This window comes from Wasmannia auropunctata, unplaced genomic scaffold (genome assembly GCF_000956235.1).
Source record: "Wasmannia auropunctata unplaced genomic scaffold, wasmannia.A_1.0 LD336095.1, whole genome shotgun sequence".
In the NCBI taxonomy this organism is placed as follows: domain Eukaryota; kingdom Metazoa; phylum Arthropoda; class Insecta; order Hymenoptera; family Formicidae; genus Wasmannia; species Wasmannia auropunctata.
The window spans coordinates 1,016,696-1,044,561 of record NW_012026795.1 but is presented as its reverse complement, the minus strand read 5'-3'; the positions used below and the strand labels follow the sequence as shown (position 1 = coordinate 1,044,561).

The following is a 27,866-nucleotide window of genomic DNA, read 5'->3' as shown; positions in this document are numbered from 1 at the left end:
CTGTCGTGTGCGTGCAATAATACTTGACACCGATCTTGCATACAGAAATATACGTTGTATACGTTGAAAGATTACAAGATTTCCATTTTTTTCATGACATTTTCACATCGCGAGAATCAACGTTAACCCCAATCCAATTTAATCTGACTGAATCTGATGTATTCTCGCTACAATAGGTTACGATAGGTTAGCTCTCGAACGAGGTTACCGCCTCTAAATCGCCTGAGAAACAATTCGTTCTGATTATCAAGCTGTAATTATGGCGGTATCTGCTCTTATCCGTTGTTCGCACCTTCGACGTTTCATCGGCATAAGCAACAATGCTGTCGCCTTATTCCCGGATGCCGCGTGTCATTCGGTAAGTTTGCAATTCCTTGTGCAACGGGAAACCATTTGCTTATAGTGCAAATTGTCATTTTTTTCGATCACGTATAAACTATTTAATTGCTGTACTAACTACTTTACGGTTGCAGAATTATATTAAATTGCGATCTTATACAACGTCTAGCAATGAAATTGAAAAGATAATGAAGTCTGGTGCGAAAAAACCGGAGAAAAAAATTAGCAAAGCTATGATGGTGTATTTGAATCGTGCAAAAGAACATGGTAATTCTGACTTATTTTTTCTTGTATATATACATTTTTATCTTAAACAATTTATATCTTTGTATAAGTTTAATGTTAACAGTTTATAAACGATATTTTACTATAAATATGTTTATTTTTTTAATTTCTCAGATGAATTCATGAAGAAAGAAATTGCAGAATATGAGATAGGGAAAAGACACCTGGCCAACATGATGGGCGAAGATCCAGAATGTTTTACACAAGCGGATATAGATGTATGTAATTATATAAACAAAACAAATTGTGCTGATTTGATAAATGTCTAAAGCCTATGACATAATTCTACTTTCAGAGATCAATCCAATATCTATTTCCATCGGGACTATTTGATCCTAAAGCTCGGCCAATGATGCAACATCCGGAAAAGATTTTTCCAAACAGGAAAGCAGCAGAATTTGACAAGACTGGAAGGCCCTTCCACTCTATGTTTTATACCTCGAAGCCGAATTATTATGAGACACTATATGTAAGTTTCTATAAGTACTGTTACAGCTATATAAAGGAAAGTAACTAAATTTGAAATTTATTCTTACATACAGAATATTGTGGATAAAATGAAATCTCTGAATGATATTGAAGACTCGTTGATAAAGCAAGGGACATTACCTATGGACAAAGTGTATGTTGAGTATTTAATACATAAAAATACACACACACACACACACACACACACACACACATCTTGATATATAATTTTAGAAATTTATTCAAATAAAATGCAAAGTATAATCATTTTATTAAAAATATATCATATTTTTAGCAATCTAATAGGCTCCGTGTGGTTATTAAAGCATGAGATTGAGAAATTACTACTCGAGAATGTTACTGATTTTGAGGTAAATAATAACTGATCATAGAAATTTTCAAAAAAAAATTGGCCATGATTTAACTGTACACTATAAGTATGTAATAATTCTTTCAGTACAACTATCTTATTACGTCATTAGAACGATTGTGTGATCATCCATTGTCAAGGCGTGCAACAGATCTCATTACAAAATATCGTAAAACACTTGCTTTCCATTCCATTGACATAGTAATACCACCTGTAAGTATTTGTGCGCATATATAATAATAATGAAAGTGTTGTTACAATTAATGTTGCAATAAAAATTTTTACATGTGAAGTTGGAACACGACGTCACAGGAAGGCCATATATCACGGTCAAAAGTAAGCAAATAGATGATATTAGTATTGACAAATGATTAGGAGAAGTGTATATATCACAGAACTCGTTATTGATTTCAGATTGCATGAGGAAGAATGCAAGAGGTGAAGTGACAATTTGGGGTAATGGTTCTGGAAAGATTGTCATTAATGGACGGGACATCACATACTTTGAAGAGTTTAATCATCGGGAACAGGTGAGTTTTTCCTTGCTGTTTGTAAGAAATATTGGTACTGAATTCATTAAATGTTCCAAGTTTTCTGAATGTAAACCTTTCGAAACTGCAGTACGTAATATAATTTGAGATGGCTTCTGTTACTTGTGTTAAAACAGTAGTATGCATTGCATTCTGGTTTGATATGCAATAGAACAAGAAATTAAACAAGTGTGACGTAACAATACACTAGGAATTTAATACGAATAATATTTATAAAAAAATCAGGGTGAATATATATAAAATATTCTATTTTTATTTAGCGATATATTACGTGAAAGAAAAAAAGTTTTATTTAATAATTTAACCATCACACTGGTTCGCTATCCATATGACTATGATTCCAATTTTTATTAAATTTTTATATTTTTATTAAGATAATCCTAACTAATAGAACGGAAATATAATATATCTCAATTAAATTTGATTGTGTATTAATGTATTTATATTTGCCTTGACAATTTTTCTAAACAATTTCTAAATAATTAGAAAAGCTAAGTAAAATTATTTATATAAATATTAATGTTGCGCATTAAACCATAGAATTAGATTGTCATCAAATTAATCTCTATAATAAATGTTGGGCTTCTAGTCAAATTGTATGCAAATTATTGCAAGTTATATATCTTGCTGACTAATTTTTGCATTTAAGTCAGAGAAATTATTTATTTGCATGTTACGTCAAGAGTTTATTGAACTATACTCACGTGAAATTTTGATTAAAAATTGTCTCATGAAGACAGAATTTTCTCTGTTGTAATAACACCATGAAGCAGGGATTAAACTTTGCGTTCTTTTTTAGCTTTTAATTAAAAAATTCTAATTTAATTTTTTTAATGGCAATTTTTTCCTGGCTTTTACTCAGGCGAATTGCCATGCCAATATCTTTTTCAATCCTTAAATCGTATTGATTATGACTAATGGAATTTCAACTATGTTTTCTTCGCTGGAAATGCAAGATATCTATCTGAACGATTAGGTGCAATAATGTGCTTCATTCAAGAAATCTAAGAATTATAGGAATTTATACGATACATTAACACAACAGGTGAAAGTTAATTTACATTGAAAAACCTTATTTATCTGGAATCAGAAAAAATTTCTGGATGATCGATACGGCAGTGAGGAAGAAGAAATATATTTTTATGCGGTATCTTTTTGTGATGCGTATTCGCGAAGAATGTGAAGCACGAAAAACATGTGCGGTGACCTTCAAGAAAGACGACCTTTCCGTGAGCATTTCTGATAGTCGACCGGTCCCAATGGACACATGTAGCATCTAAAACTCTTTCGCTGGTATAACCGGTATGATGGAGTTAGCCGCGTGCTGCACACTCTCTCGCTCTCAGTGTGAACCGGTCTGGCGAAAGAACGAGGTGATGTGATCGACGTTCGCCACCGAGCATTGTCTCGTACCGTAAACGCGTAAGATACTTTTTATCATTCTAGAACCATCTCCACTGTGATGCCGATCGCGTGCCGTAGTCTAACACTTTCGTAATAGAGCCGCTTAACTAAATTCGTAATAAGAGCCGTTAATTTAAATTCGAGATTCGTCGCGAAAGCAATTCGTCGCAGTTACCTCAATAGTTTATTGACTACCAACTATCAACAGATAGCGCTTTTGATTTGATTGATCTAAGTCTGACACAAAGGGCATGGTGACGTTATGTTTACCTTCGTATAATTGATATTTTTATTTATTTTCACATGTAATTTCTATTTATGTTTTTCCATTTAACTTCTATTTATTTTTACATTTAATTTTTATTTATGACTTATTTAAATTAATCTTTAGATTTATGTATTTCTATATTTCTATATTTTTATATGTTTGGTTTCTGCTTCCTGATGTAAATAATAGCGGAAGCATTTAAATTTCGTAGTATTCAGTCACATGTCGTCAAAATCTATTTTTATTTTTAACTGCATAAACGATGTTGTTGCAAAGAAGTGTCTCGCTAAATCCATAAACTTCCTGTTTTTTTTCTATTTTTGTAATGAGCCCGTTTGTTAATATTATCCTATCAAATGTGTCATGTATATGAAATCAATCTCTTTGTCTCTCAGAAGTAGGACATAATTACCGCTAATTCAATAAGATAACAGTCTTACTCTCTGTGATTATTTAACCGATTAACTTTTGCGAGAGTCACGCGATGTGTTTTGTGTTGGATTTCGATGTTACAATGTTAAAGCGTTTGTACTGATAAAGTGTACTGCCACTTAAGTCGTAAACTTTGAGTCGTAATTCTTTATATTGAAACAGGAAATCTTTATATTGAAAAAAAGGAAAACGAAATATATTTCACTATTCACATTTTGTCTCTCATTGCGTTATTAAACTTTTAAAAAATTAATGAGTTATAAATATGTGTTTATTACGAATATATTTACAAGTATTGTTCAATCTTTTATATTAAAATATACGACTTTGAGAAAACATCACAACATTAATTTAATCTAATCTGATTAATTTAATCTTTGTTTCGTTTTCGATTTATAGCTTTGAGAGATCGTAGGTGTTAAATATTATATTCACTTTTACTTATTTTGACAGAAAGTATATTTGACACTCTGAATTTCTGTATAGTTCTGGCGCCTTGTATTTTTCTTTTTTATTATGACAAATTTGTAAAACTATTAAAAATATTTATTATAATCTCTCTTTGAATAAAATAAAATTTCTCTATTTTATTTTTATATGTTTCGATTAAATATTAAAACTTTTGGATAGCGTGTTAAATAAATACATCACGTTTATAGGTAATTGAGCTTAAATACGGCAACAGGTGGAGATGGTTGATAATCTCAGCAACAAATTCGTATCGTTCACATCAGTAAAAGAGATGGAAGGAACCGAAGAAAAAGTGCTAAAAACTATTCCTATGTTGACACGCACGAGCGCGGCCTCCTTGTTCTTAGCTCGACTAAAGAGCAGACGTTCATCGCCTAAGCAAGAGGACAGCGAGCTTGAGAATGATCGAGTCGCTCAATGCGAATCGCCGTCACTGCCCGACAACTCGTTAAGTCCCATATGTTCCACGGAGGATTACTCCATCATCAGCGAACGTGCCTCTTCCGAGGTCGATCGCACTTCCCTGCGCATCAACGAAGATTTCATCAGAAATATTCTCCTGGAACACAAGAGGCGTATGGGCTACAAATCGCAAGTCTGGGAGAATCTGGAATCGTGCAGAACGGACGAGATGGCCTTCGCGGACGTCAAGTCCAACGAAGTCAACGTCTTGCTGCTGCATGCGTGTTTCAACGGTCACACGAGTCTCATTCATTGTTTGTGCAAATCCGGTGCCGATGTCAACTACACCGAGCCCGATCACGGGCTCACCCCGTTGCACCTGTGCGCGTTTCGGAATTGTCTGGACGGAGTCAAGTACCTGATGGAGCAGGGCGCGAGCGTCGACACCAAGTCGAAGCACACATTGTTCCATTACGCCGCCTTCGGCGACGCCTTCGATGTCGCTCAGTACCTCGTGCAACGGGGTGTCAGTCAGCTGTCCCCGTACGACGCGGAGGAGACGGTGTTGCACGTGGCCTCGCGAACCAACGCGCTGCGCGTGCTTTCTCTACTGGCGCCGAACAACAGGGAGCTGGCGCGTTTGGATCAGGACGGATACGCCGCCGTTCATCACGCGGCCGACAGCGGGGACAGAGCTTGTCTGGACGTACTTCTGAAAGCCGGCTGCCCGGTGGATTTGCCCAACGGAAAGAAGGACACCGCGTTGCACCTGGCCGCGGAAGCCGGCTGCGCGGACAACCTGGCTCTTTTGATCGAGGCGAAGGCTAATCTCCAGCTGAAGAACCATCGGGGCCACACGGCCCTGCATTTGGCCGCTCGCTCGCACTCTCTCGAGTGCGTGGAGATCCTCCTGAAGGGTCGCGCGGATCCCAACGTGACGGACGACGAGGGTCGGACGCCGCTGCATCTGGCCCTGGGCAAGTCTCTGATGACCGACGACATCACCGAGCTCCTGCTGAAATGGCGGGCGGACGTGAACAAGGCCGACAAATACGGTTACACGCCGCTGCACATCGCCGCCTCGAACGAGCTGTCGCAGTGCGTCAACCTGCTGATAAAATACGAGGCGGATCTAAGTGCCAGGACCATCGGCGGCAACAGCGCCCTGTCCGTCGTTCTGCGCAAGACCCCGACGTCCCTGGACGTGTTCGAACGCAGGCTGGACAAGTCTCTGACCCTGAACCGGCACGGGTTCATCGCGGGCGAGCTCGAGCTGCAGCTGGACTTCCGTCCGTTGATGCAGCACCGACGGAACCGGCAGATTCGCTCGCCCGAGATCGGTTATCTGAACACCTTCGTGAAGGAGGGCTACAAGGAGATCCTGGAGCATCCCCTGTGCCAGTCCTTCCTCCATCTCAAGTGGCACAAGATCCGGAAGTACTACGCCGCCAGATTGCTCTTCTACCTGATATACGTGCTGATCCTCACGAGCTGGGTGATAACCGCCCTTGCACACAACTGTTACAACGAGTCCAAGGGCGACGTGCACGATCCGCCGTTGTGCGCGAACGCGAACGGGATCTACGGGTTTCTCTACAGACACCCCGCGCTTCTCGAGGCTCAGTGGTACACGCTGCTGGTGCTCACCATGCTCGAGGCCTTTCGCAAGTTCACCGTCATTCCCAGTTACCGGTCGGTCAGACAGTTCTTCACGCAGATGGAAAACCTGGTCGAGTGGTGCGTGATACTGAGCGTCTTCGCCACCTCTTTCGTGTACACGGGAAAAACGTACGTCTGGCAGAGTCACCTGGGCGCCTTCGCCGTGCTCTGCGGTTGGAGCAATCTGATGCTGATGATCGGCCAGTTGCCGGTGTTCGGCGCTTACGTCGCCATGTTCACCAGCGTGCAGGCGCAAGTGTTCAAGCTGTTGCTGGCCTACGCCTGCCTGCTGGTGGGCTTCACGGCGAGCTTCTGCGTGATCTTCCCACACTCGAATTCGTTCAGCAGTCCGCACACGGGTCTCATCAAGGTCCTCGCGATGATGACCGGCGAGTTGGGCTTCGATTCCTTCATCTCGTCCGAGAAGGGTAGCATCTACGAGACTAACGAAAGATCCTGGATCCTGCTGCATATCTCGGCCCAGCTCTTCTTCGTGCTGTTCCTCCTGTTCGTCACGATTGTCCTGATGAATCTGCTGATCGGCATAGCCGTGCACGATATCAAGGGCCTGCAGAAGACGGCCGGTCTCGCGAAACTCGTTCGCCAAACGAAGCTGATCCACGACGTGGAGGCCGCGATTTTCCTGGGATTCATGCCGTCGAAGCGCTTCATCAAGTGCATGCGCTGGACCGCGCTGTTTCTGCCGTCACCCTTGCGAGCCGTTCTCAACGTTCGTCCGCTGAACCCCCGTGAGAAGAGATTGCCGCGCGACGTCCTCGCGGCCGCCTACAAAATAGCCAAGGAGGGAGACGGACAGAACAATTTTGCCGTGTCGCGCAGAAAAACTTACACCGCGGCCTACCACGCGAAAGCGGGTCTCAGAGGCGACGTGACCACCGCGAGTCGCCGTCGTGGCCTCGACGACGACACGCTGCAGCACGATTGCAACAAGTTTAAAGACGATATCGCGGAGCTCAAGGAGATTTGCGAGAAAAATCATACGCTCCTTCGAGAGCTCATAAAAGCGCACAGTGGTAAAATAAATAAGTAAAATTGCCAATTATATAAGGACGTTGGAAATACCCTTGGAGTTGCAATGAAATTCACAACCGTGCAAAATTTGAAATTCGATCATGGAGCAACATGGATACAAGATTCTAAAACTTGCGATTCGCGAAACGTGGCTTTGATACATCATGAATAATAAACGCGAATTAATCCTTGCTTCTATACCCTGTTTTATATCTTTCAACGAAATGCTGGCTAAATCTTGCTCACGAAATATTTCGCTTTATTTCTGTGATACAAGTGTGGCTGTGTCCAATATCATCTATAATTAATATTCCGTTTATTTTCGTACATGAGTTTTATACAAAAAGTACTAGGGGGCTTGCATAATTTTATGCATATAAATGCTGCGTTTAAATAAAATATTTTACTTTAACACGGTAATTGCAAAGAACATTCCCTTCGGCGAAAGATTTTATTTACCTTAATCTAAAATATATGTATGTATTTTTTTCAAGTATAAACGTTTAGTATGTACTTAGTATCTAAAGTAACAGGGATATCGTGACGTGGATGCAAACATATTGTATATTGATGAGACCTTAGAGAAAATAGGACAGTTCGCTTTTTTTTTTTTTCTAAACATTCTGTCACACTTGTATAAATTTTTCTAAAATATTTCGGCTTGTCAGACAAAGTTCCTCATTCTTGAAGAGTCATATATATATATATATAGAATTTAAATATAAATAACCAGTTTATATATAATTATCTAGACTGGCAATTCGATTTGTGATGTCTGGCTGCTTTCCATTAGTATATTTTAATATTAATTTTTTGTATTCTTAGTTCATTTATTACATAAGTTTTTCTTAAGAAAAAGGATTTTGTAAGCATTTTCTTTTTTAAATTACTACGTTAATTGAATTTAACTATTAGAGTGAGTAAATGTAACTATATTTGTATGTATATACACATTATTGTTACGAAGTTTCTTACCAAGATGTATTGTTAAACGCGAATAAATATTTTTATATCAAATTTAAAAAGGGAAGTTTTAAAGTAATTGTCTCACGTTGATCAAGTTTCACTTTGAAATTTTCAACGAAGTCAAAGAAAACATATATAATTTTAACGGTACGCGTAGACTGACAGTCAAAACCGGTTCTAAATCTACATAAGTTCTCTCATCCGTTGAAAGTTCAACTGTCAGAAACTCGGTAATGAGATAAAATGAGGACGTCGAGTTGTAGATTTGTTTCCTGGAAGAGAGAATTTAATGGTTAAAATGTAATGGGTAAAATTTTAGAGTCTCCGTACTTTGGCCTCTGCACTTTCTTATCTAGCACACAAATTGGCGATATCTGTCGCGTTCGCCTGTCAGACAATTCGACGCCTCTCAAATCTCCGACTCGATTAGCTGAGAAATATATAAAAAAATTGAGTTAAAAAATGCATTATAAGTATATTTCATCGCATTGTCGAACCGAAGGTTTCTCACAGCCCAGATAAAATCGCCGTCAGGCAAAACTGTTTCGTGTCTTGAATTCGTCTGTACGAAAGCTACTTCCCCCCCCTTTTTTTTATTAGAGTGAGTACTAGCACGAAATATTCATTTCATGCGCAATGTTTCATTTGCGTACTTCGTGTCATCAACGATTTATAGGCAGCTAGCAACTCAAGAAAATCTCTTGGCAGAGATCTTGCAAAGGTACTTAAAATGAATACAAAATTAAAAATTACGTAAACGAATCGTGATATCATATTTGCGATCACGTGACGGTGAAAGGAGTTTCCGAAGATATACGCAGTTCAGATTTAGGAAGAACTATAAAAAAAAAGGATATAAAATATTCTGTAATTAAAAATAGTAGATAAAGAGATAACGTGCGAACGAAATTAAACAGGAATAATGAATGACGAATTGGTTTATTTCCATTGATTTATTTAATTCTATTTTGATTCACTTCTTTCGAGACGATAAATAAAAAATAAGTTTATAATTTAAAATTAATTTGTAATTTAAATAATGTTTATTATAAAATTAACATGCGTTAAAATGTAACTTTATATGTTTTTGTCTAGACATTAACTGTCGCAATTTAAATAATTGTCTCTGTCTCTCTATGGCCTTTACTTTGGAAAAATTCTATTTTTTTTTTTAGCAATTGGAACTTTAGTTTGATAAAAATATTTTTTCTCTTTTCTTGTCTTTTTGTTTAACCTTCGTCCATTGATTTTCAACGAGAAGAAAACAAGTTTATCGTTACATCTGATTAAGAACGCAAATATCTACGTTTAAAAACAGTATTTTTTAACGATAACACATGTAAAGAATAATGTCCTAAAAAAAACTCGAGTGATCTTTCAATGATACTTTCCAGACTCAGCCAGATTAATCAGGAATTTTAACAGAAGGGCAGTTCACGTGTGCGTAAAGGGGATACGCGTGAAGAAGCAGATCTTGAATTTGACCTACATTTTTTTTTATATTTATGTATTTTGTTTATAATACGCGTCTCTTGCCCCTCTGCTCCGCAGATTCCTCTTCCCACGTAGGCGGCAGAGGCGTGTGCAGGATACGTCATGCAGTACGTGTAGCGCGATCGTACAAATCAGTTAAGCCCGCGCTGTAATGCTCGCTGAATTGTCAATCGTACGCCGGTCGGAGTGATAGACATCGGGCTGTGGCATACATTTTTTTTTACGATTAGAAAATGCGGCCGAAATCCTTCTCGGCTTGCTTTTGCATTCTAGAGTCGAGAACTCGGGATTTCCTCAGACCTCCAATCTCTAGACTTATAAATACGTCTCAAAAAGTGGGAGCGTTAAACGAGGAGACGAAGTGACGACCACAGGAAGCCTCGGGTAGCGAGAGGAAGAGAAGTGCGGTGTCAGTGAAAAATATAAAGTCATCATATGCCAACTTGAGATCTTCATCTTACACACAGCGACAGACGCACTTGGATATTCGAGTTAATAATATATGCGTCTGTTAAATTGATACAGGAATATTAATATCGCACCACTAGAGAAGCGCGGCGAGAACAGAAGAAATACTAACACACGAAGAGCAGTTAACACTAACGACGCAAATTAAAAAGCGGAAGACAATATTGCTAAATTATGTGCGACAAACTTAAAAGCGTACAGTACAATAGAATATTTCATTGATAAAAAGGAAGACAAGTTTCAGGAGTGTCATATCCGCGGCGATAAGAGCCTTAGGCAAGAGCAACCTTTACTTCATCTCTATTCTCCGCGTCTGCGTTTCCTTCTGTCAAATGTATTCTTGTTTAACAAGATATCATTAATCGTAAGTTGTCGCGCGAATGCAAGTCATGATTAAATTAGAGCTGCTCGGATATAAGGCACTCGGTCGTGCTCTCGAGACCGCGGCGCAAACTGTAATGATCCTCTCTTGAAGTGGCTCAAACGAAACGACGTGTAGGCGTAATAGCCAAAAGAAACGAGAGAAAAAAAAAAGGATTAAAAAGAGACACGGTGACGCGGCTGTAGTAATTAGGATGCTTCGCTTCGCGCGAATCATCGCATAACGGTACGAATACTTAGTGCTTAATTACGAAGCGGCGTTTACATTGGAAATACTTAAACATTGTACGACATAACATATCTATTAGTAGTATTAGCTGAAGTAACTCTGAGGAAGATGGACGGAACGACAAAAAACGACAAGGCTATTATAGTTCAATGGTTCGAGCGAGATAAGTGATCGTCGCAGTAAATACGAGTCTTTGCGCGCGAAAATATGGAAAATCTGAGATAACAGAAAAAATAGCAACGACGAACGTCGTTTGGATCGAAAATAATTTAAGCGAGACAACTCTAGATGAAGGTATACGCTTGAATTTTGATTCGAACTGAGAAATAAGAGCGTGAATAGTATAAAACAAATTCTGAATAGTAAACTTATTCTCAATCGTAATTAAGTTAATTCGAGCGAGTATGTGCGAGAATGACCGAGATTCGTTGGGAGAGAGTGCCAAAGTAAGGGCCTTCGAGACGAACAGTCTGAAGATACCGACTATTTCGAACGAGGGTGAACATTTTTATTCCAGAAGCTTCAACAGTCGTCACAAAAGCGATCCGTTATCTGTGAGATTGGCTTCCACTTACAGGTCATTAAGATGCGCATATGCAGCGGAGGATTATCCGCAAAAAATCGCGATCGATGATGACGATGCAACCGTGTCGAAGACGCTGGAGAACGATCGGCTCGAGATCGACGCCGGTGAACCGCCGCCGGTCGACGACTCTCTCTTCTTCGACAATCTGGAATGCTGCAAGAATCACTACGTGAACGGCGCCAAATTGAGATCGGCTGTATGGTCCATCGTCGACACGACGGAGACGAGGGTGCTGCTGCACATGGAGAAGAGTCGCGCGCTACTGCCGAACGCGTTCAAAAGCGAGAGACTGCGGAACGTCGCCTACATCTGGGCGTCCTATCGCGGTCTGCTGCACCTTCTGCCGGAACTGGAGAACGCCGGGGCGCATTACGACTACGTCGAGCCGCGGACCGGGGTGAACGCCATCCTCGCGGCCTCGCTGGGCGACAGGGTCGCTTGCGTGGAGTACCTGATCGCGAAGGGTGCCGACGTGAATTACGAGAGCCTCGTCAGCCGTTACACGCCGCTTCACTTCGCGGCGCTCGGCAACGGCTGGCGCGCCGCGGCCGCGTTACTGGATCACGGCGCCAAGCTCAATTACACCTGCCAGGAAGTGGTCGAGCCCGTTCTGCACAGCGCGGTGCGCGCGAAGGCGGTGGAGACGGTGAAGCTGCTGCTCGAGCGCGGTGCCAGCGTCGTCGAGAAGAATCACCTGGGCCAGACGCCGCTGCACGTGGCCTGTTTCGTGCAGTCGATACCGTGCGTCGAGCTGCTCGCGGCCAGCGCGCCCAACGCCGTCGACAGGGAGCACAGGACGCCCCTGCACTTCGCCGTGATGAGCACGGACTCGTCCGCCGAGCTGGTGCAGGTGTTGCTGAAACGCGGCGCCTTGGCGAACGCGGTCGACCGGACCGGTTTCACGCCCCTGCACATCGCCGCGCTGAACGAGCAGTCGCGATGCGTAGACGCGCTCATCTGGGCGGGCGCCGACATCAGTGCGACCACGTGCACCGGGCTGTCCGCTCTGAATATTATACTGAAGAAGATCCCGGAGTCCCTGCTCGTGTTCCGACAGCGGCTGGACGCGTCCATCAAGCTGACCCGACCGGTGTCGCATAATCGCGAGTTCGAGATGCGACTGCACTTCGACATTCTCTTTCCCAGCGGTAATCGGTGCGAGACCAGCTTCATAAACACCTTCGTGCAAGAGCACCGGAAGGACCTGCTGTCGCATCCGCTGGTCATGGCCTTCCTGCACCTCAAATGGGAGAAAATTCGAAAGCTCTACTTGCTGAGGATATTCCTGTACGCTCTGACGGTGATATGCATGACCACTTACGTGCTGACTGCATTAGCGTACAAGTGTTACAATCAAAACGAAGCCAACAGCTCGAAGATATGCGGCAGCAAGCTGGCGTCCGGCTTCCTCTTCCGGCGACCGATCATCGAGATCGAGTGGTACCTCGCGCTGGTTCTGACATGCATCACCATACCGAGAAAAATATTCGGCTTCATGGTCTACAAGTCGGCGTTGCAGTACTTCTCCAGTATCGACAACGTGCTGGACGGCGTGGTGATCGTGAGCGTGTTCGTCACGTCCTTCGTGTACACCGGGCGCACCTACGACTGGCAAAACTACGTCGGCGCGTTCGCCATTCTCTGCGCCTGGACCAACCTGATGCTGATGGTGGGCCAGTTACCGGCCTTCGGCACCTACGTCGCCATGTTCACGCACATCCAGTTCGAGTTTGCCAAGCTTCTGCTTGCGTATTCCGGCCTGCTGATCGGTTTCACCATCAGCTTCTGCGTGATATTCGCCAGCGAGCCCGCGTTCGGCAATCCTTTCACCGGCTTGATCAAAGTCCTCGCTATGATGGCCGGTGAATTGGACTTCGAGGGACTCATCAGTCAAGTGGATGACGAATCGTCGGCCGGCTCCTTCATCATTTATCATCCTCTGTCGGTGTGCTCGCAAATACTTTTCACGCTGTTCATAGTATTCGTCACCGTGATACTGATGAACCTGCTGGTCGGTATCGCCGTACATGATATACAAGGTCTGAGGAATCACGCGGGGCTCACGAAGCTGGTGAGGCAGACGAAAATGATCCTGTTCACGGAAATGGTGCTGCACAACACCACAATTCCGTACGCCTTCCGGAAGTGGATGTCGGATCACAAGATCAACGTGGAGAATAGGAAACGAATTCTCGTGGTGAAACCGCTTAATCCCCTCGAGAAGCGATTGCCCAAGGATATAATGACTGCCGCTTATGAGTTGGCGCAGAAGAACATTCCCTCGTCTATGAATGACGACATCAATCTGAGCGATCACGCCGTTTGGTTGAAACAACGACAGAAGAATGAGTTCTCCGATGCCGCCTTACAAACGACGCTCGAGAAACTGATCGCTATGATGAAAGTAAACGAAGACGCTGTAAAGTTGCTGAGAGTACAACTGCTAGAAATGAACAAGACGCTGAAAAATGTCGCAACAACGTTAGCAAAAGAAGAACATACCTCGTTTTGATTCGGATGATTCAATATTGGTACGATCCGATATTTCAATCAGCAATTCGCATTATGTGATTCATATGTATATTACTTTATATTGTAAATATATGCATTATTATTTATTGTAAATATATTTTCTACGAGTAAAAAAACAATTGCGCAATTATAATTTCTGATTTCTGTCGATAGAGGAATAATTGTAATTTTTTTAAATTTTATTTTGTCAAGAAAATATCAACTTCTCAAAAAAAAAACGTCGGAATTTAATATCTAAGTTGGCCTTTCCTCGATTTTTAGCAATTGCTCATTTATATTATGTACCACTTTAAAATTCACTTTAAAATTACCTCACATGCTTCTTGCATATTTTATCTGTTGCAGATCATATTCCCATTATTTTTTACAAACATGACTGATAAAGTAGATATCGAAGTCACAATTAATGGTGGGGGGCCTACTGGTCAGTCGGGCGCTATACGTTGGGGTATTGCATGGGGCTTACGCAGTTTTGTTGACAAACCGATGATCGAAAAGATGCGAGTTGGTAAGCAACAATCGATTTGACAAAATATATCAATATGAAAATTAACGCGAATTAAATGTATGGCAGATAATAAAAAAAAATTACTGTTTAAACAGCTGGACTTCTAACGAGGGACTGGAGGAGACGCGAGAGAAAGAAGCCCGGTCAGGAAGGTGCCAGAAGAAAGTTCGCTTGGAACAAACGTTAATTCTGCTTGTTATCATGTAATTTTCACACTGCATACAATAAGATCGTACGAAACGGCGCTATAGAAACATGTCTCGTTGTACATACAATAAAATTTGTTCAAGAAAGTAAAGCTAACTGTTCGATATCGAAAAAAAAATTAGATGCATAATTTTCTTCTGACCAAAGTTCTCTCACCAAGTTTGGCAGTTTCGAATCTCTTTTAGGACCACCAGCCAAGAGCCTTCACATCTCTTTCAGAGGTATTAGACCAAGTAATTTCATTCCTTGTGCGAGAACGTTTTTAGCAACGTGAAAGAGCAACAACCTTTGACTAGCAACATCAGGCGCTTCATTTTTCACTCTCAATGAATTGAAAGCTTTATTAATCGAATTACTGAAAAAAGAAGAAAGAGAACTTGTACATATTTCAGTTAAATAATTGTGGTAAATGCTCGAGTCTTGTTGTTCGTATCTTGTACCTTAGATTGAAGAGATATATCGTTAATATACAGGGTTCCATCTCGTTGTACGATCTCAGTACTGCTTCTTCAAACTTGGCGATTAACACAACCAAATCATCGACGACTTCTTCCCGCAGCAGACTTGGCTCACACTCGGAAGTTAGAACAGCGCCGCAATTGCGCTCCAAACTAACGAGTCGACAATGCGTATATTGCAGCTTCACGCCGGTGTCCCCTCTCAACTGACCTTACGAAGAAGATTATGAAAAGCAAATTTAATACACACGTAAAATTAGATGATTTTTCCACGATAACGCGCAGATCACTTACGTCAAATGCTGCGTTCCAATCGAACGTGTAATCTCGTTCTCGTTTTCTCTTCAAGTCGTTGACTATCAACGCGGAAATGCCTAATATATCCGAGCTGTTGTCGGACGAATCTAGACGGGCTTTAGTGGCTAAAAAAATAGTTCTTTTATTATAACTAGTCCTACATAAAATTAGATACATAATATTGAAACTATTAATAAATATTAATAATTTCAATATTACGTATCTAATTGAAATTATTAATAAATATTAATAATTATAATCAGATACATAATACTGAAATCATGAATAAATAATCATTTCAATATTATGTATCTGATTATGTATCTAATTAATAATTTTAATTAATAATATTGAAATTAACATACTATGCGTGTCAATTTGCTTCTGCTTTATGGTATCTCTGGCAACGTCCAAGATCTCTTCTAAAAATACAGTATTCCCTTTTCTCGTACGCATCCCGCTCAATCGGCCAAATCTTACATGCCTCAGTCTTTCCGCCCACGGCATTTGCATTCGTTTCAGTATTTCTAACAAATTCGAGAAATGACTGGCTTGCGTATTATCCACCACGTAGTACATAAAGTCGAAGTTGTTCTTCTCAAATCTGTCGACAGCCGCGGCGATGTCTCTAGCTATGTACAAGGTGGAGCCGTCGCTCTTGATTACAGGAACGCTTTTCTCACTGCCCAGACTCACGACCTTTCGATTCCGCTCGTCCCTCGTTAACAACTGCATTTTCTCCATCGACGTAACGATTTCCCCGATATTTTTGGCATTGTACGTGGATTCCCAGTGATACTCGTCGAACGTAATACCGATTCTGCTGTAGACTCGCTTCAATTCCTCGACGGTGTGCTGTCTGAACGCTCTCCACTGTTCATGCGCGACTCCCGCACCATTTTCCAAATCGTGAAATATTTCTCTCGCGCGATCCAGTATCGAGGAGTCGGTCTCAGCCAGTTTGTTCGCACTGACGTATGCCGTGTACAAGACTCTCATAGGACTCCTTCGCATTTCATCCTCATCAATATTCGCCATATCGATACCTAATTGAACTAAGCCGTACTGCGTACCCCAGTCACCCAGATAATTTATTTTCTTCACCTTATTGTTCACAAAGCTGTTGATGTTAGCAACATAATTTCCTATTATTGTAGATCTCAAATGTCCTACGTGAAAGGGTTTCGCGATATTGGGTGAACTGAACTCCACTATTATGTTTTTCTTGTTATTCACGAAAGTTGGAGCCGACACTGTTGAGCGGTTGTGCTCCAAAACTTCCTTAACACATCTGTCTCTGGAAATATTGAAAGAGATCGCATCGTTCTCTACATTAATGTTGTCAAAGATACTATTCGGATCATTATTTGTAATATTCGGTACTTCGCTCTGTATATTATATTCTCTAGTTTTCAATGGAAGTAGGAAAGAGTAAATTCCTTCTGCTTTTCGTGTTTTTAAATGCAGACAAGATGCAACACTGCATACGTCTATATTGTTAACGTTTGTCAAAGATTCTGTAATCTGAAAACAAAAAGTATGATATAAAAAAAGTACAATATAAATGATGAAAAATAAATCCCAAATAATTCCAATTCGTCAACATTTTATTGAAGAAAAAATACCTTTTTCAAAATTGCAGTTTTCATAATGTTACTCATAATGTTTGATTATTTAATACTGAACTATTTAAACTATTGTTGATTTCATATAAAAATTGTCACTGTCGACACAGGTTATGAAGGAAACAATGATAAAAAATGATAATATCGATTGTGGTAACGCTATCAATTAACGTTTCATGCAAACAATATTAAATAACAAAGTAAAACATATTCCGATTAGAATCATAGGTTAGAATTGATAATTCTAACCTAATAACGTCAATCGTTACTGAACATAGAAGGTAAACTGCTCTAAAATAATGTTACTGACAGATGTCGCTAACATGGCTAGAAATATGACTAGAATTTTGACGAAAGGTTGGTCATCTTTTGTTAACAATTAAAAAATCCAAAATCCAGCTCGAAAAATAATTGACATAGAAATACATATATAAAATAAAAAAACCAATAAAATTGTATATTTGATATCTGAAAAATAATTACTTTTAATTGTCACACATATATTCCTCTTTAAAAGAAAAATTTTAACTTATAAACTTTACTTAGTTATTAATAAAATACCATCTCGTTTACAGATTGAACTACCATTATTAATTAACGAATATGTATATATACAGGTAAGATGAGTTAAGCAATAAAATTGTTATCAAAGTTATTTTAAAAAAAAACGTATTAATTATCCAATAATAAAGCTTTCATTTTTTGAAATTATATTAACAATTTTATTTTCTAGAATACTACAATACAATCCTTGCAGCGAATAAATTTATTAGGCGAGGATACAGTTCCTAGCAATAATTGTCTTAAATCAAAGAATTATTATTTATTTGTATCACCTGGAGCATCACTTAATTCTTATATATATTTTAACTTTAAAGGAAGAAATAAGAAAATGAACTTATTAACATATAATGTCAATTACACTTTATGCCTGTACTGTTATCACATATGTTTCAACATAAGTAATAACATATATTAATTAAAGCTGTTGTTTGTTCGCAATTTAAATAAATACATATTTAGGTATATAAATGATAATAATTAATATATTTCGCAATATATATTAATCGTCTTAATATAGAAAGAAATACATATTCAGGTGTATAAACGATCATGATCAATATATTCATAATATATATTAATCGTCTGAATATATAATAAAAATGAATGTTTATTATGTATAATTATATATATTATTTCCACGCCGTAGAAACGTTATAGCTACAAGTCTCAAATCTATATTATGTCAATAATTCATACAAAGACGTGTTTCAAGGTACTAATCCACGGAATGAATTACTCTATATACTGTTATATAAAAAATAATACAAAAAAATACCATATGTATGTGCAGATACATAATACACTCGATCGTTTTCGTACACGATTCCTCAAACCTCGTGATCGATTAAATACGCGTCCTTTCTGAAGGAGTAACGCGGCGGATTGTGGCAAGGTAGCAGCCAAAATATCGGATGGCTCTTGCCGCATACTTGTGCTAGAAGCGTGAACGTTCGTGGTGTATTCTTGTTGTGGTAGCGTTGTTGTATACCTTGCACGCGCTCCACGGCGGTCTCGTCGCCTAGGATCGCTTGGAACTGATCAACCAGAATCGCTATGACGAACATGCCGAACAACGCCGACTCCAAAACTAATATCACACAATGTAAACTGCAACAAAACGTCAGGCCAACCGTTAGTATATTCCAGCCGTCGTAAAGAGTGACTAAAAAAATCGTCCGTTTTTTGAACTTCTCGATTTTGAGACTAAACTGTGATATTAAATGTGATCTCTTATAAATGATATCTTATAATAAGACATTAATTATAGAGAAGTTTTAAGTTGAGGTGACAATTGTTATCAGAAAATTCATTATGGAATTATCACAGGTCTGGTATTTTAAGAAGATTGATCACAGTTTTACGTAAATGACGCTCGTTTTGGATGTAAACAAATCGAGTTTTCGTGTAAAGAGACGTAATAAGAACCTCCCTCCAGCTGTGATAACAATTGTCCACCTTAACCTGAAACTTCTTTGTGATTAATCTCTCATTATAAGGTATTATATTTGGCACACAATCCAGTCCCATCGATATCGAGGCCCCCAAAAAATGGGCGAAAAAAACCACCTTTTTGGGGGGTCACTCTTTCCCGTAGTAATTGCAAGTACATACATGCGATTTTGTTTGACTGCAATATCGTTATTGCACTGCGGGCAGTCGTAGATCCAGGACGTAATGACTAAAATAATAGCGTAGATAGCCAGTGCACCGACGTACACCAGAAACTGTATGAAGTACTTTTGATTCCTCTCGCCGACGCAGTTATTGATCCTTAAACCATTCAATTGCGAGCCTTTAGTAGATTCAAAACTCGTGTGTGTATCATCGTGGGTGTGTAGCGAGACTGATTAAAAAAAAAAAAAAACCAGTCGTCGCATTAATCTTTACATAGTTACCACGGACAGTGATGATCCATTCTTCTGATGCAACGTTTACAGATTCTGCAATGGTGCGCCCTGGGCGGTCTGTACGTTTCGCACCTGGTGCACACCGTCCAGTCGTCCTTCTCGTCGCCCTCGTGGTCGTCACTCCCCGTCGAGACGTGAATGTCGGAAAAGTCCAATCTGTTTTGCGGCAGGGGCACTATGCCCGGATCACTGCAGACGGCCTTCAAGTGGGCCATCATCAGAAGAAGCACGACAGTGTTAAACGCTATTATATGGAAGGGGCACCATAAGCTGCGAACAAGAGAACAATGTTGCTGTAGCTGTATGTGCACCTTTCGTTGGGAAATTGCGACGAATTAAAAAAGGAAAGCAGGAAATTTATCGCGTAAAATAACCGCCACGTGAGACGTCACGCAGAATGTATAATTCCTGTTTTATATGCGAACCTGTCTTGCATCGTGTGCAGCACGATCCATCGCACCACGACGTAGTCGGCGTAGAACACCGCCATGTAGGTGACGATAATGCATATGATGCCACAGGGATCTCTGACGAACATCTCTCTCGCTCTCGCTGAACGGCACGCGGCGATTAATATCGCAGTTCCTCATCACTGTGCGCGCGGGCGTCATGTCATCTGCTTTCGGGACGGCCGCATCATTAATCGCGCACGGGGTTTGAGCTCCAGCCAGGCGCGGGGGTATCCGTCACGATGCCGCCGAGCGACGGGCTAACGCATAATCCGTCGTGGAAACCGCGTCGCGTCGCGTCGGCCCTGACCCGACCTGACCTGGAGTCACGCGGGAAAGCGTCGTACGGAGGCTCCTGACTCCGGCCGTTTAAAGGGAAACGAAGTCGAGAAGTGGAGGCCAATCTGTCAAACGCACGACGGCACCGCTGACAAGTGACAGCTGGCGACGGTCGGACAGAGCGCTTCGAGTCCCGAAAGTTTCCCTGGGTCGACAGCCAATCGGGAGCGGCCATTCGCGATGGCAGGTGTTCCGGCAGTTTTACCACTGGATCGGCCAATCGGAAAATTTTATATTAAACTCGATTAGCCAACGCCGTGGCGATTGAATCCCATTCTAGAGCTAAAGAGTCCCTAGTCACTCGCGTGGTCGCGTGTGACGTACGCCTGTGTGTGTGCGTGTATTTTTATTGGAGAGCATTCGCGTCCACGTTTCTCGGTATCCAATCAGCGCGACGATGCGGCCACGTGGTGATTCGCGGCCACGACCGTTGGTATCCCCGTCGTGACGTAAGCCCCCGTCGCTATTCTCCCGAAGATCCGCGGAGAGTGGTGACTTTCGGTCGTCCGACGGGCCACCGTCTCATTTCACTTTGCGTTACCGGTAAGGAGAGTCGTGGTGGTATCTCGCGGTAATGGGGCGATAATTCCGCTCCACGTTAATTTAATTAGATCTCGTGGCCCCGCAGTGTGCGCCGCTCGCTCCTCGTAACCGACGTGTTGTACTGTTTCAGGCAAATCACCGTTAAACCTGGCTACGTAATACGCGTTTATTACTTGGCCGGATTTCTTTACTACGGTAGAGTAAGTAGCAAAACTTCAAAAACTCTCTGCGCTCCGTGTTGCACGCGTGCCGTCGTCTCCTTCCGTCTCCGTCGCCTCTCCCGGGCGCCGCGTGGCCGCGTCGTTCCCGAGACGTGGCCCGCGTTTCCCGGCCACGTCTCGCATTCCGTCCCGCGACCGTTCCTCCTCGTCGCCGCAACGTGCAGATGTTGGGGGGGCCCACCGACGCGAGAGGTTAGCGATCTCGTGACGTGTCAACTTAACGCTCCATTCCATATGGTGGTCACTGTCTCCATCCAGCCATTGGTCATTGACGTGCACTTGGCGTGCGTCCGTTCGTCGATCCGCCGCCGTCGCGACGCGACCCCCGCATGCCGCGAAATCCCGGTGTCGGCCTTGGAAAGACAAGGGACCACCGTATCCTGCGACGGCTACGCGCGCATGATATCCGTCGTCGCTTCCGCGACATACGATCCGTTGACCGCCTCGAAGGAATTCCGTTACCGCGACGGGGGAGTCGAGGAATGCGAGGAAAAAAAAATTTTATGTATATATATGTATATATATATATATATATGCAGTTGCGAAATCCTGTCGCGCGTTCAATCGGCCTTCGCGAAAATGCCCACCCCTTCGCGATTGTTCGGGTTATCCGAGAAAATTTATCGACGATGTGATTATCGACGTCCCCGCCGGTGATAATCTTTTTTTCGTCGCAAAATCGAGACTTTCAGTATTTAATTAAATGACATCCGGTGCAATAAGTAATAATTTAAATAAAATAATTTTTATACAAACGCATGCACATTTTTATGTATAAATGACGTGTATATGTATAAAACATATGTGTATATATGAAACATATGTGTATTAAAATATAAATGAGTTTCGCTACATTTACATTAGATTTATTTTGTCCTCGTATTATTGACATTATTGTATGAATTAATTGTCTTAATAATTAAAAAATATTAATTATACAATTTACTTATATGTATTTTTTTTCTTACTTTTATGTATTTTATATGTATGCTGTATATTTTTAAAAATATTGTTAAAAAGATGGAATATTTCTTATTTGCATTGTAGTGCTACTGTAAGGACTTGGCACGAAACAGGACATCCGAAAAATGCAGCAGCAATCAGTAATGGAAGAGGGAACGGCCTACGAGCCACCTACTTACGACGAGACATTCCCTGTCCTCCCTGAATCATCTAGCTCCAACTCTGGACAGTTAAACATATTTTCTCTAACCAACAACTTACAACTTAGTCGTATTACTATTACACAGGTAAAAGTTTGTAAGAATTAAAAATTGTTTTTGCAAGACGTTCAATTTATAGATTTTACAATCTTTCTTTTAATTGAATAATTTGAGATATACGAGTTATTTGAGATATACTTGTTACAGTGAAATTAGAATTGTATTTTACTATACACAAAACTTGTTCTTTTTACACTTCCGTGTAGATGTTCCGTGTACCGGGGGAAGAACGCAAGTTTGATCATAGTGATAAATTTGGTGAACGTGAATCCATTCGTACGTGTAAAACCATTATGAAAGAGACGAATACTATTATCGAAATTGCATCATCTAAGGATCAGTCTCTGACATTTCTTATAACTGGAAAGCAAAATCAGGTTTTAGAAGCCAAACGGCGCATTTTAACAACGTTTCAAACTCAGGTAATCCTCTATTGAGAGAGATACATTATATATAGACCCACAACCTAATGAATTGCCAATATACATTTTGTATTTAATTCTTACGATAAACAGAATGTTTCCAATATTTAATGTTATTTTTTCCATTATGTTCTTGTACATTCCAAAGCAAAAATTATTCTGTATTTCCGCCATTTTTTTTTGTAGGCAAGTAAGCAGATTAGTATTCCTAAGGATCATCATCGTTGGATTCTTGGAAAGCAAGGGCAGAGATTAAAAGATCTTGAGCAGAAGACTGCTACAAAAATTAACGTACCTAGTGTGCAAGATCAATCAGATATAATAACAATTACTGGGACAAAGGAGGGCATTGAAAAGGCCGAACACGAAATTAGAGTTATTTCTGATGAACAGGTAATTTTTTTTTTAATAACAATTACTGTACGCGGATATGCACAGTCGTGGTCGACAGTGAGGTTGCAACATTTTTTTTCTGTGCATTTACAAATGTGTAAACTCACAAACATGTTACATATAATTAAAATGGTACTGTACCAAATGTTAATACTAACATCAAATTATATAATTTATTTAATATAATTTAAGAAACATTAGAATGTTAAAAACCACCATTCATAAAACTCATTAAAAAAAGTGCCGCAACATCATTGTTCACGAATGTACATTCTGTTTTCAATAATGCATTTATATACAATCTTTTGTCTTACAACAATATTTCGTCATAAATGTTACAGTCTAGGAAAGCTTTCGAAAGGATAACTGTGCCAAAAATATATCATCCGTTTATATATGGTGCGCATAACGAAAATCTTAATGCTATGATGGCAGAAACTGGTGCTCGCATTAATATTCCTCCTGCATCGGTACAGCAGGATGAAATAACCATTGCTGGTGAGAAGGAAGGAGTTTTGGCTGCAAAGCAGAAGATTGAGATCATCTACAAGGATATGGTAGGCTTTAATAAAACTATTTTATATGTATTTTTATTATCTCACATAACAAAGATTGTAATTTTTGTTATTATTTTATGTAACATGTAAATTTTTAATGTAGGCAAAGAGATGTACTACCGTATCCGTAGAGGTTCCCAAATCTCAGCATAAGTATGTAATTGGGCCTCGTGGTAGCACCATAGCAGAAATATTACAAACAACTGGGGTGAGCGTAGAAATGCCCGCACCTGACTCGGCGACTGGTACCATAACTCTTAGAGGACCTCAAGAGAAGCTCGGTCAGGGTAAGCAATTGAAAAATTGAATTTTACTATTTATATTCTTTAAATACTATATCTTTAGGTAATATTATATATTTATTTATTATTGTCATTTATATATATATATAGCACTCAACAAAGTGTACGAGAAGGCAAATAGTGTTCGCACTGCTGTGGTGGAAGCTCCAGTGTGGATACATAAATACATCATTGGACGCAAAGGTGTAAATATCAAGAAGATTACTCAAGAAATGCCAAAAGTAAATGTAGAATTTACTGGAAAAGAAGATAAGATCAAGATAGAAGGGCCGCCGGAGGAAGTAGAAAAAGCACAAGCCGAGTTACAGCTTATGGCCAACGATCTTATAGCAAAACTCACTTTCGCAGAATTAAATGTCGACCCCAGATTCTACAAGCATATCATTGGGAAGAATGGTTGTAATGGTGAGCACAGTTTAAATATCTATAAATATTTATAAATTTCAATTACCGTACAATTGTTTTCATCTCTTAACGGAGAGAAGAATGTTCGAATTTACATTAAATTTACATATGTTTTTATTAAAGTGAATCGTGTTAAGGAAGGAACGGGTGTAGTGATTAGCATTTCTGAAACTGATGGCAGTAACGTTATTCGTATTGAAGGCAATCTTGCTGGGGTGTTAAAAGCTCAAACGGTATGTATTTATTCAGTTATATTTTTATTTAGCGGCAAGTATCATTAGATCAACAGAAAAAAAGCATTAATGTTTTTATTTTACAATTATAGGAACTTGTAGAAATGGTGAAAAAGTTAGAAAATGAGAAAGAAAAAGATGTGATTATAGATCACAGATATTACCGTAACATAATTGGTAACAAAGGAGATAATATCAAAGAGATTAGAGATAAATTTAATCAAGTACAAATTACCATACCTGGACCAGGTAAACAACATTTATTTACTTTACACTGCGTTATTTTGCAACATCGTGATAAAGCACTTGTGTCGTCCCAACGTTGCCTACATTTTTTTTAAATCAGCTAATCAATTTTTTTCAGGCGAAAAAGGAGATATAGTGAAGATTAGAGGACCTAAAGAAGACGTAGATAAGTGCCATAAACATCTAATGAAGTTGGTGAAAGAACTGAACGAAAGCAATCATGTATTGGAAGTACCTATTTTTAAACAGTTTCATAAGTTTGTTATTGGAAAAGGTGGTGTTAACATCCGTAAGGTGTGTATTAGATTTCATTACAACTCGTTTTTTTTTACTTGCATTTTTTTCATTATTTGCATTTATAAATAAAATAAATTATATGATTACAGATTAGGGAAGAGACGCAAACCAAAATCGATTTGCCTGCAGAAGGCGAGAAGAGCGATGTTATAACTATCACCGGGAAAAAGGAAAATGTGGAGAGAGCTAAAGAAATGATACAAAAGATTCAAAATGAATTGGTAATTTGTTAATGTTCTACATAAGCGTAAATAATATCAAGAGATATCTGAGAATTCATAAAATACTTATCACACTAGGCTAACATTGTCACCGACGAGATCACTATTCCACCAAAGTTTTACAATTCTCTCATTGGTACTGGAGGCAAATTGATACATTCTATTATGGAAGATTGCGGAGGTGTCACGATCAAATTCCCTACGGCAGAAAGTAAAAGTGACAAGGTAAAAGAATAAAAAAAAAAAAAGATAATTCTTTGAGTGAAAGATCATTCTTTCAAAGTGAAATTGTTACGAATATATATGTATATACATAGGTCACTATCAGAGGTCCAAAGGACGACGTGGAGAAAGCGAAAGCGCAGCTTTTAGAACTGAGCAATGAAAAGCAATTGTCTAGTTTCTCGGCTGAAGTGCGTGCCAAAGTTCAACATCATAAATTCCTAATTGGAAAGAATGGTGCCAACATCAAGAAGGTAAGAGTGCGAAAATTGCATCTTCAACGGATCGATTGTCTATCTTGAAACGAGGTGAAAATTACAAAAATGAAATTAAAAATATTGTGGTGAATTTGCTCACTTTTGTAATTATTTTACCTTATTCCAAGATACACAATTGAGGGCCCAAATAGTTATTTAGGAAATAAATGTTTATATAATTCTCCTTTTGTTATAGCTAAGAGAGTCCACGGGTGCACGAATCATGTTCCCGACGGAGGAAGATCAAGATAAGGAAGTGATTACAATTATGGGCAAGAAGGAATCGGTTGAGAAGGCTAAGGCCGACTTGGAAGCTATGATTAAAGAGATTGTACGGGAGATCGCGTTATTTTCGAGTAATCCGTATAAATATACGTAGATAAATCTCTGAAATCTTTTTTAACATATTTTCCAGGACAATATTATCGAGGGCGAGATTCGTATTGATCCTAAACATCATCGACATTTCGTGGCGCGAAGAGGCGGTGTGCTACACCGAATTGCCGACGAGTGCGGCGGTGTGCAGATTTCATTCCCGCGGGCTGGCGTCGACAGCGACCGCGTTAGTTTGAAGGGCTCGCACGAATGCATAGAAGCGGCGAAGCAACGAATGCGAGAAATCGTTCAAGAACTGGTAAGTTTGTTGAACGAAACGAATATAATCCGTTTATTACGTGCCCTCATCGTTGTTTTTTCAATTTATCTAGGAATCTATGGTAACGGTGGAATGCATAATATCTCAGAGACACCACCGTACGGTGATGGGTGCAAAGGGTCGCAAAGTGCAAAGCATAACATCCGAATTTGATGTGCAAATTAAATTCCCTGATCGCGATGTTTACGGTTAGTGCACAGTTTTTATTGTTTCTTATACGCAAGTTAATTCACTGCGAATTGTTATTTTTATTGAATCTATAAAAAAAAAGTTTGATTTTATATGTTATTCCAGATGAGCAAAAGGTATCGGAACAAGTTAACGGTGAAAATGGAGAAGGTGGGGAAACTGTCCCAGCTTGCGATATAATTCGTATTACCGGACAACCTGAGAACGTTGCTGCCGCTAAACAAGCTTTACTTGATCTCGTCCCTATCACGATTCAAGTTAGTTCATATTCTTGTATTAAAACTTGATTAGATGGCAAGAGCGAGTGTGTGTATGTGCAGTCGTGGACATCATCGTATTGGTTGCGACACTTTTTCTTTTAATAGATTTTGAAACGCACTAATATTTTGTAAATGCGAACCACGATTGGTGTATTGTCTCTAGATTAAAGATAGTACATCATCGTGATTCGCATTTGCAAAATATTTACCTATAAAATATATATTAAATATATACTAAAAACCTACGAAAAAAAGTGCAACTGATATGTTGACGACTGTACGTGTGCGGAGAATGAGTGTGCAATTATAAGATATGATTTTAGAGAAATTAGAGTAGAGAAATAAGTTAGTGAGGATAAAGGGGAATAGAGAGAGGAAAAGGCGAGTATAGTCAGAAACAGAAAGGGAAGTAGCGGAGAGTAATAAAAAGAGAAAAGAAGGAAGGAGTGGAAAAGAAGGGGAAGCTCAGAATTTTGTATAAGTCGAGAAGTGAATGAAGAAAAAAGAAGGAAAAGGAAGTAGATGGGCG

The 27,866-nt window shown here is 39.9% G+C and overlaps 5 protein-coding genes across 5 annotated transcripts in view; 3 read left to right on the top strand and 2 right to left on the bottom strand.

The window, feature by feature from the left end:
- Nucleotides 1-259: 259 nt before the first annotated feature.
- Nucleotides 260-4,522, top strand: LOC105462803 (28S ribosomal protein S9, mitochondrial). The gene is made up of 10 exons (XM_011709652.1): nucleotides 260-358; nucleotides 474-606; nucleotides 739-842; nucleotides 920-1,093; nucleotides 1,167-1,246; nucleotides 1,388-1,463; nucleotides 1,550-1,675; nucleotides 1,756-1,798; nucleotides 1,877-1,992; nucleotides 4,517-4,522. Exons 1-10 carry the CDS (start codon nucleotides 260-262, stop codon nucleotides 4,520-4,522), a joined length of 957 nt encoding a protein of 318 aa, XP_011707954.1.
- LOC105462802 lies at nucleotides 2,516-14,772 on the top strand. Its single transcript, XM_011709651.1, has 4 exons — nucleotides 2,516-3,435; nucleotides 4,777-7,697; nucleotides 11,579-14,336; nucleotides 14,683-14,772. Exons 2-3 carry the CDS (start codon nucleotides 4,809-4,811, stop codon nucleotides 14,315-14,317), a joined length of 5,628 nt encoding a protein of 1,875 aa, XP_011707953.1. The 5' UTR covers nucleotides 2,516-3,435; nucleotides 4,777-4,808; the 3' UTR covers nucleotides 14,318-14,336; nucleotides 14,683-14,772.
- A 251-nt stretch (nucleotides 14,773-15,023) lies between these two features.
- Nucleotides 15,024-17,799, bottom strand: LOC105462629 (probable arginine--tRNA ligase, mitochondrial). Its single transcript, XM_011709341.1, has 5 exons — nucleotides 17,433-17,799; nucleotides 16,173-17,331; nucleotides 15,805-15,932; nucleotides 15,493-15,716; nucleotides 15,024-15,407 (listed from the first exon to the last, which is right to left on the bottom strand). Exons 1-5 carry the CDS (start codon nucleotides 17,466-17,468, stop codon nucleotides 15,257-15,259), a joined length of 1,698 nt encoding a protein of 565 aa, XP_011707643.1. The 5' UTR covers nucleotides 17,469-17,799; the 3' UTR covers nucleotides 15,024-15,256.
- Nucleotides 17,800-18,130: 331 nt separating this feature from the next.
- LOC105462628 (palmitoyltransferase ZDHHC3) lies at nucleotides 18,131-20,794 on the bottom strand. Its single transcript, XM_011709340.1, has 4 exons — nucleotides 20,329-20,794; nucleotides 19,892-20,173; nucleotides 19,608-19,766; nucleotides 18,131-19,103 (listed from the first exon to the last, which is right to left on the bottom strand). The coding sequence occupies exons 1-4, from the start codon at nucleotides 20,439-20,441 to the stop codon at nucleotides 18,824-18,826; spliced, it is 834 nt and encodes a 277-aa protein (XP_011707642.1). The 5' UTR covers nucleotides 20,442-20,794; the 3' UTR covers nucleotides 18,131-18,823.
- A 346-nt stretch (nucleotides 20,795-21,140) lies between these two features.
- LOC105462627 (vigilin) overlaps nucleotides 21,141-27,866 on the top strand; it is a 9,933-nt gene continuing 3,207 nt past the window's right edge. Inside the window, exons 1-18 of the mRNA XM_011709339.1 lie at nucleotides 21,141-21,234; nucleotides 21,365-21,434; nucleotides 22,503-22,705; nucleotides 22,885-23,100; nucleotides 23,287-23,493; nucleotides 23,835-24,050; nucleotides 24,154-24,337; nucleotides 24,443-24,757; nucleotides 24,881-24,990; nucleotides 25,083-25,239; nucleotides 25,355-25,530; nucleotides 25,623-25,754; nucleotides 25,833-25,979; nucleotides 26,072-26,230; nucleotides 26,430-26,564; nucleotides 26,649-26,867; nucleotides 26,941-27,076; nucleotides 27,183-27,334. Of these exons, the coding sequence (XP_011707641.1) occupies nucleotides 22,544-22,705; nucleotides 22,885-23,100; nucleotides 23,287-23,493; nucleotides 23,835-24,050; nucleotides 24,154-24,337; nucleotides 24,443-24,757; nucleotides 24,881-24,990; nucleotides 25,083-25,239; nucleotides 25,355-25,530; nucleotides 25,623-25,754; nucleotides 25,833-25,979; nucleotides 26,072-26,230; nucleotides 26,430-26,564; nucleotides 26,649-26,867; nucleotides 26,941-27,076; nucleotides 27,183-27,334 (2,823 nt within the window). The 5' untranslated portion in view covers nucleotides 21,141-21,234; nucleotides 21,365-21,434; nucleotides 22,503-22,543. The remainder of the gene's footprint in view (nucleotides 21,235-21,364; nucleotides 21,435-22,502; nucleotides 22,706-22,884; nucleotides 23,101-23,286; nucleotides 23,494-23,834; nucleotides 24,051-24,153; nucleotides 24,338-24,442; nucleotides 24,758-24,880; nucleotides 24,991-25,082; nucleotides 25,240-25,354; nucleotides 25,531-25,622; nucleotides 25,755-25,832; nucleotides 25,980-26,071; nucleotides 26,231-26,429; nucleotides 26,565-26,648; nucleotides 26,868-26,940; nucleotides 27,077-27,182; nucleotides 27,335-27,866) is intronic.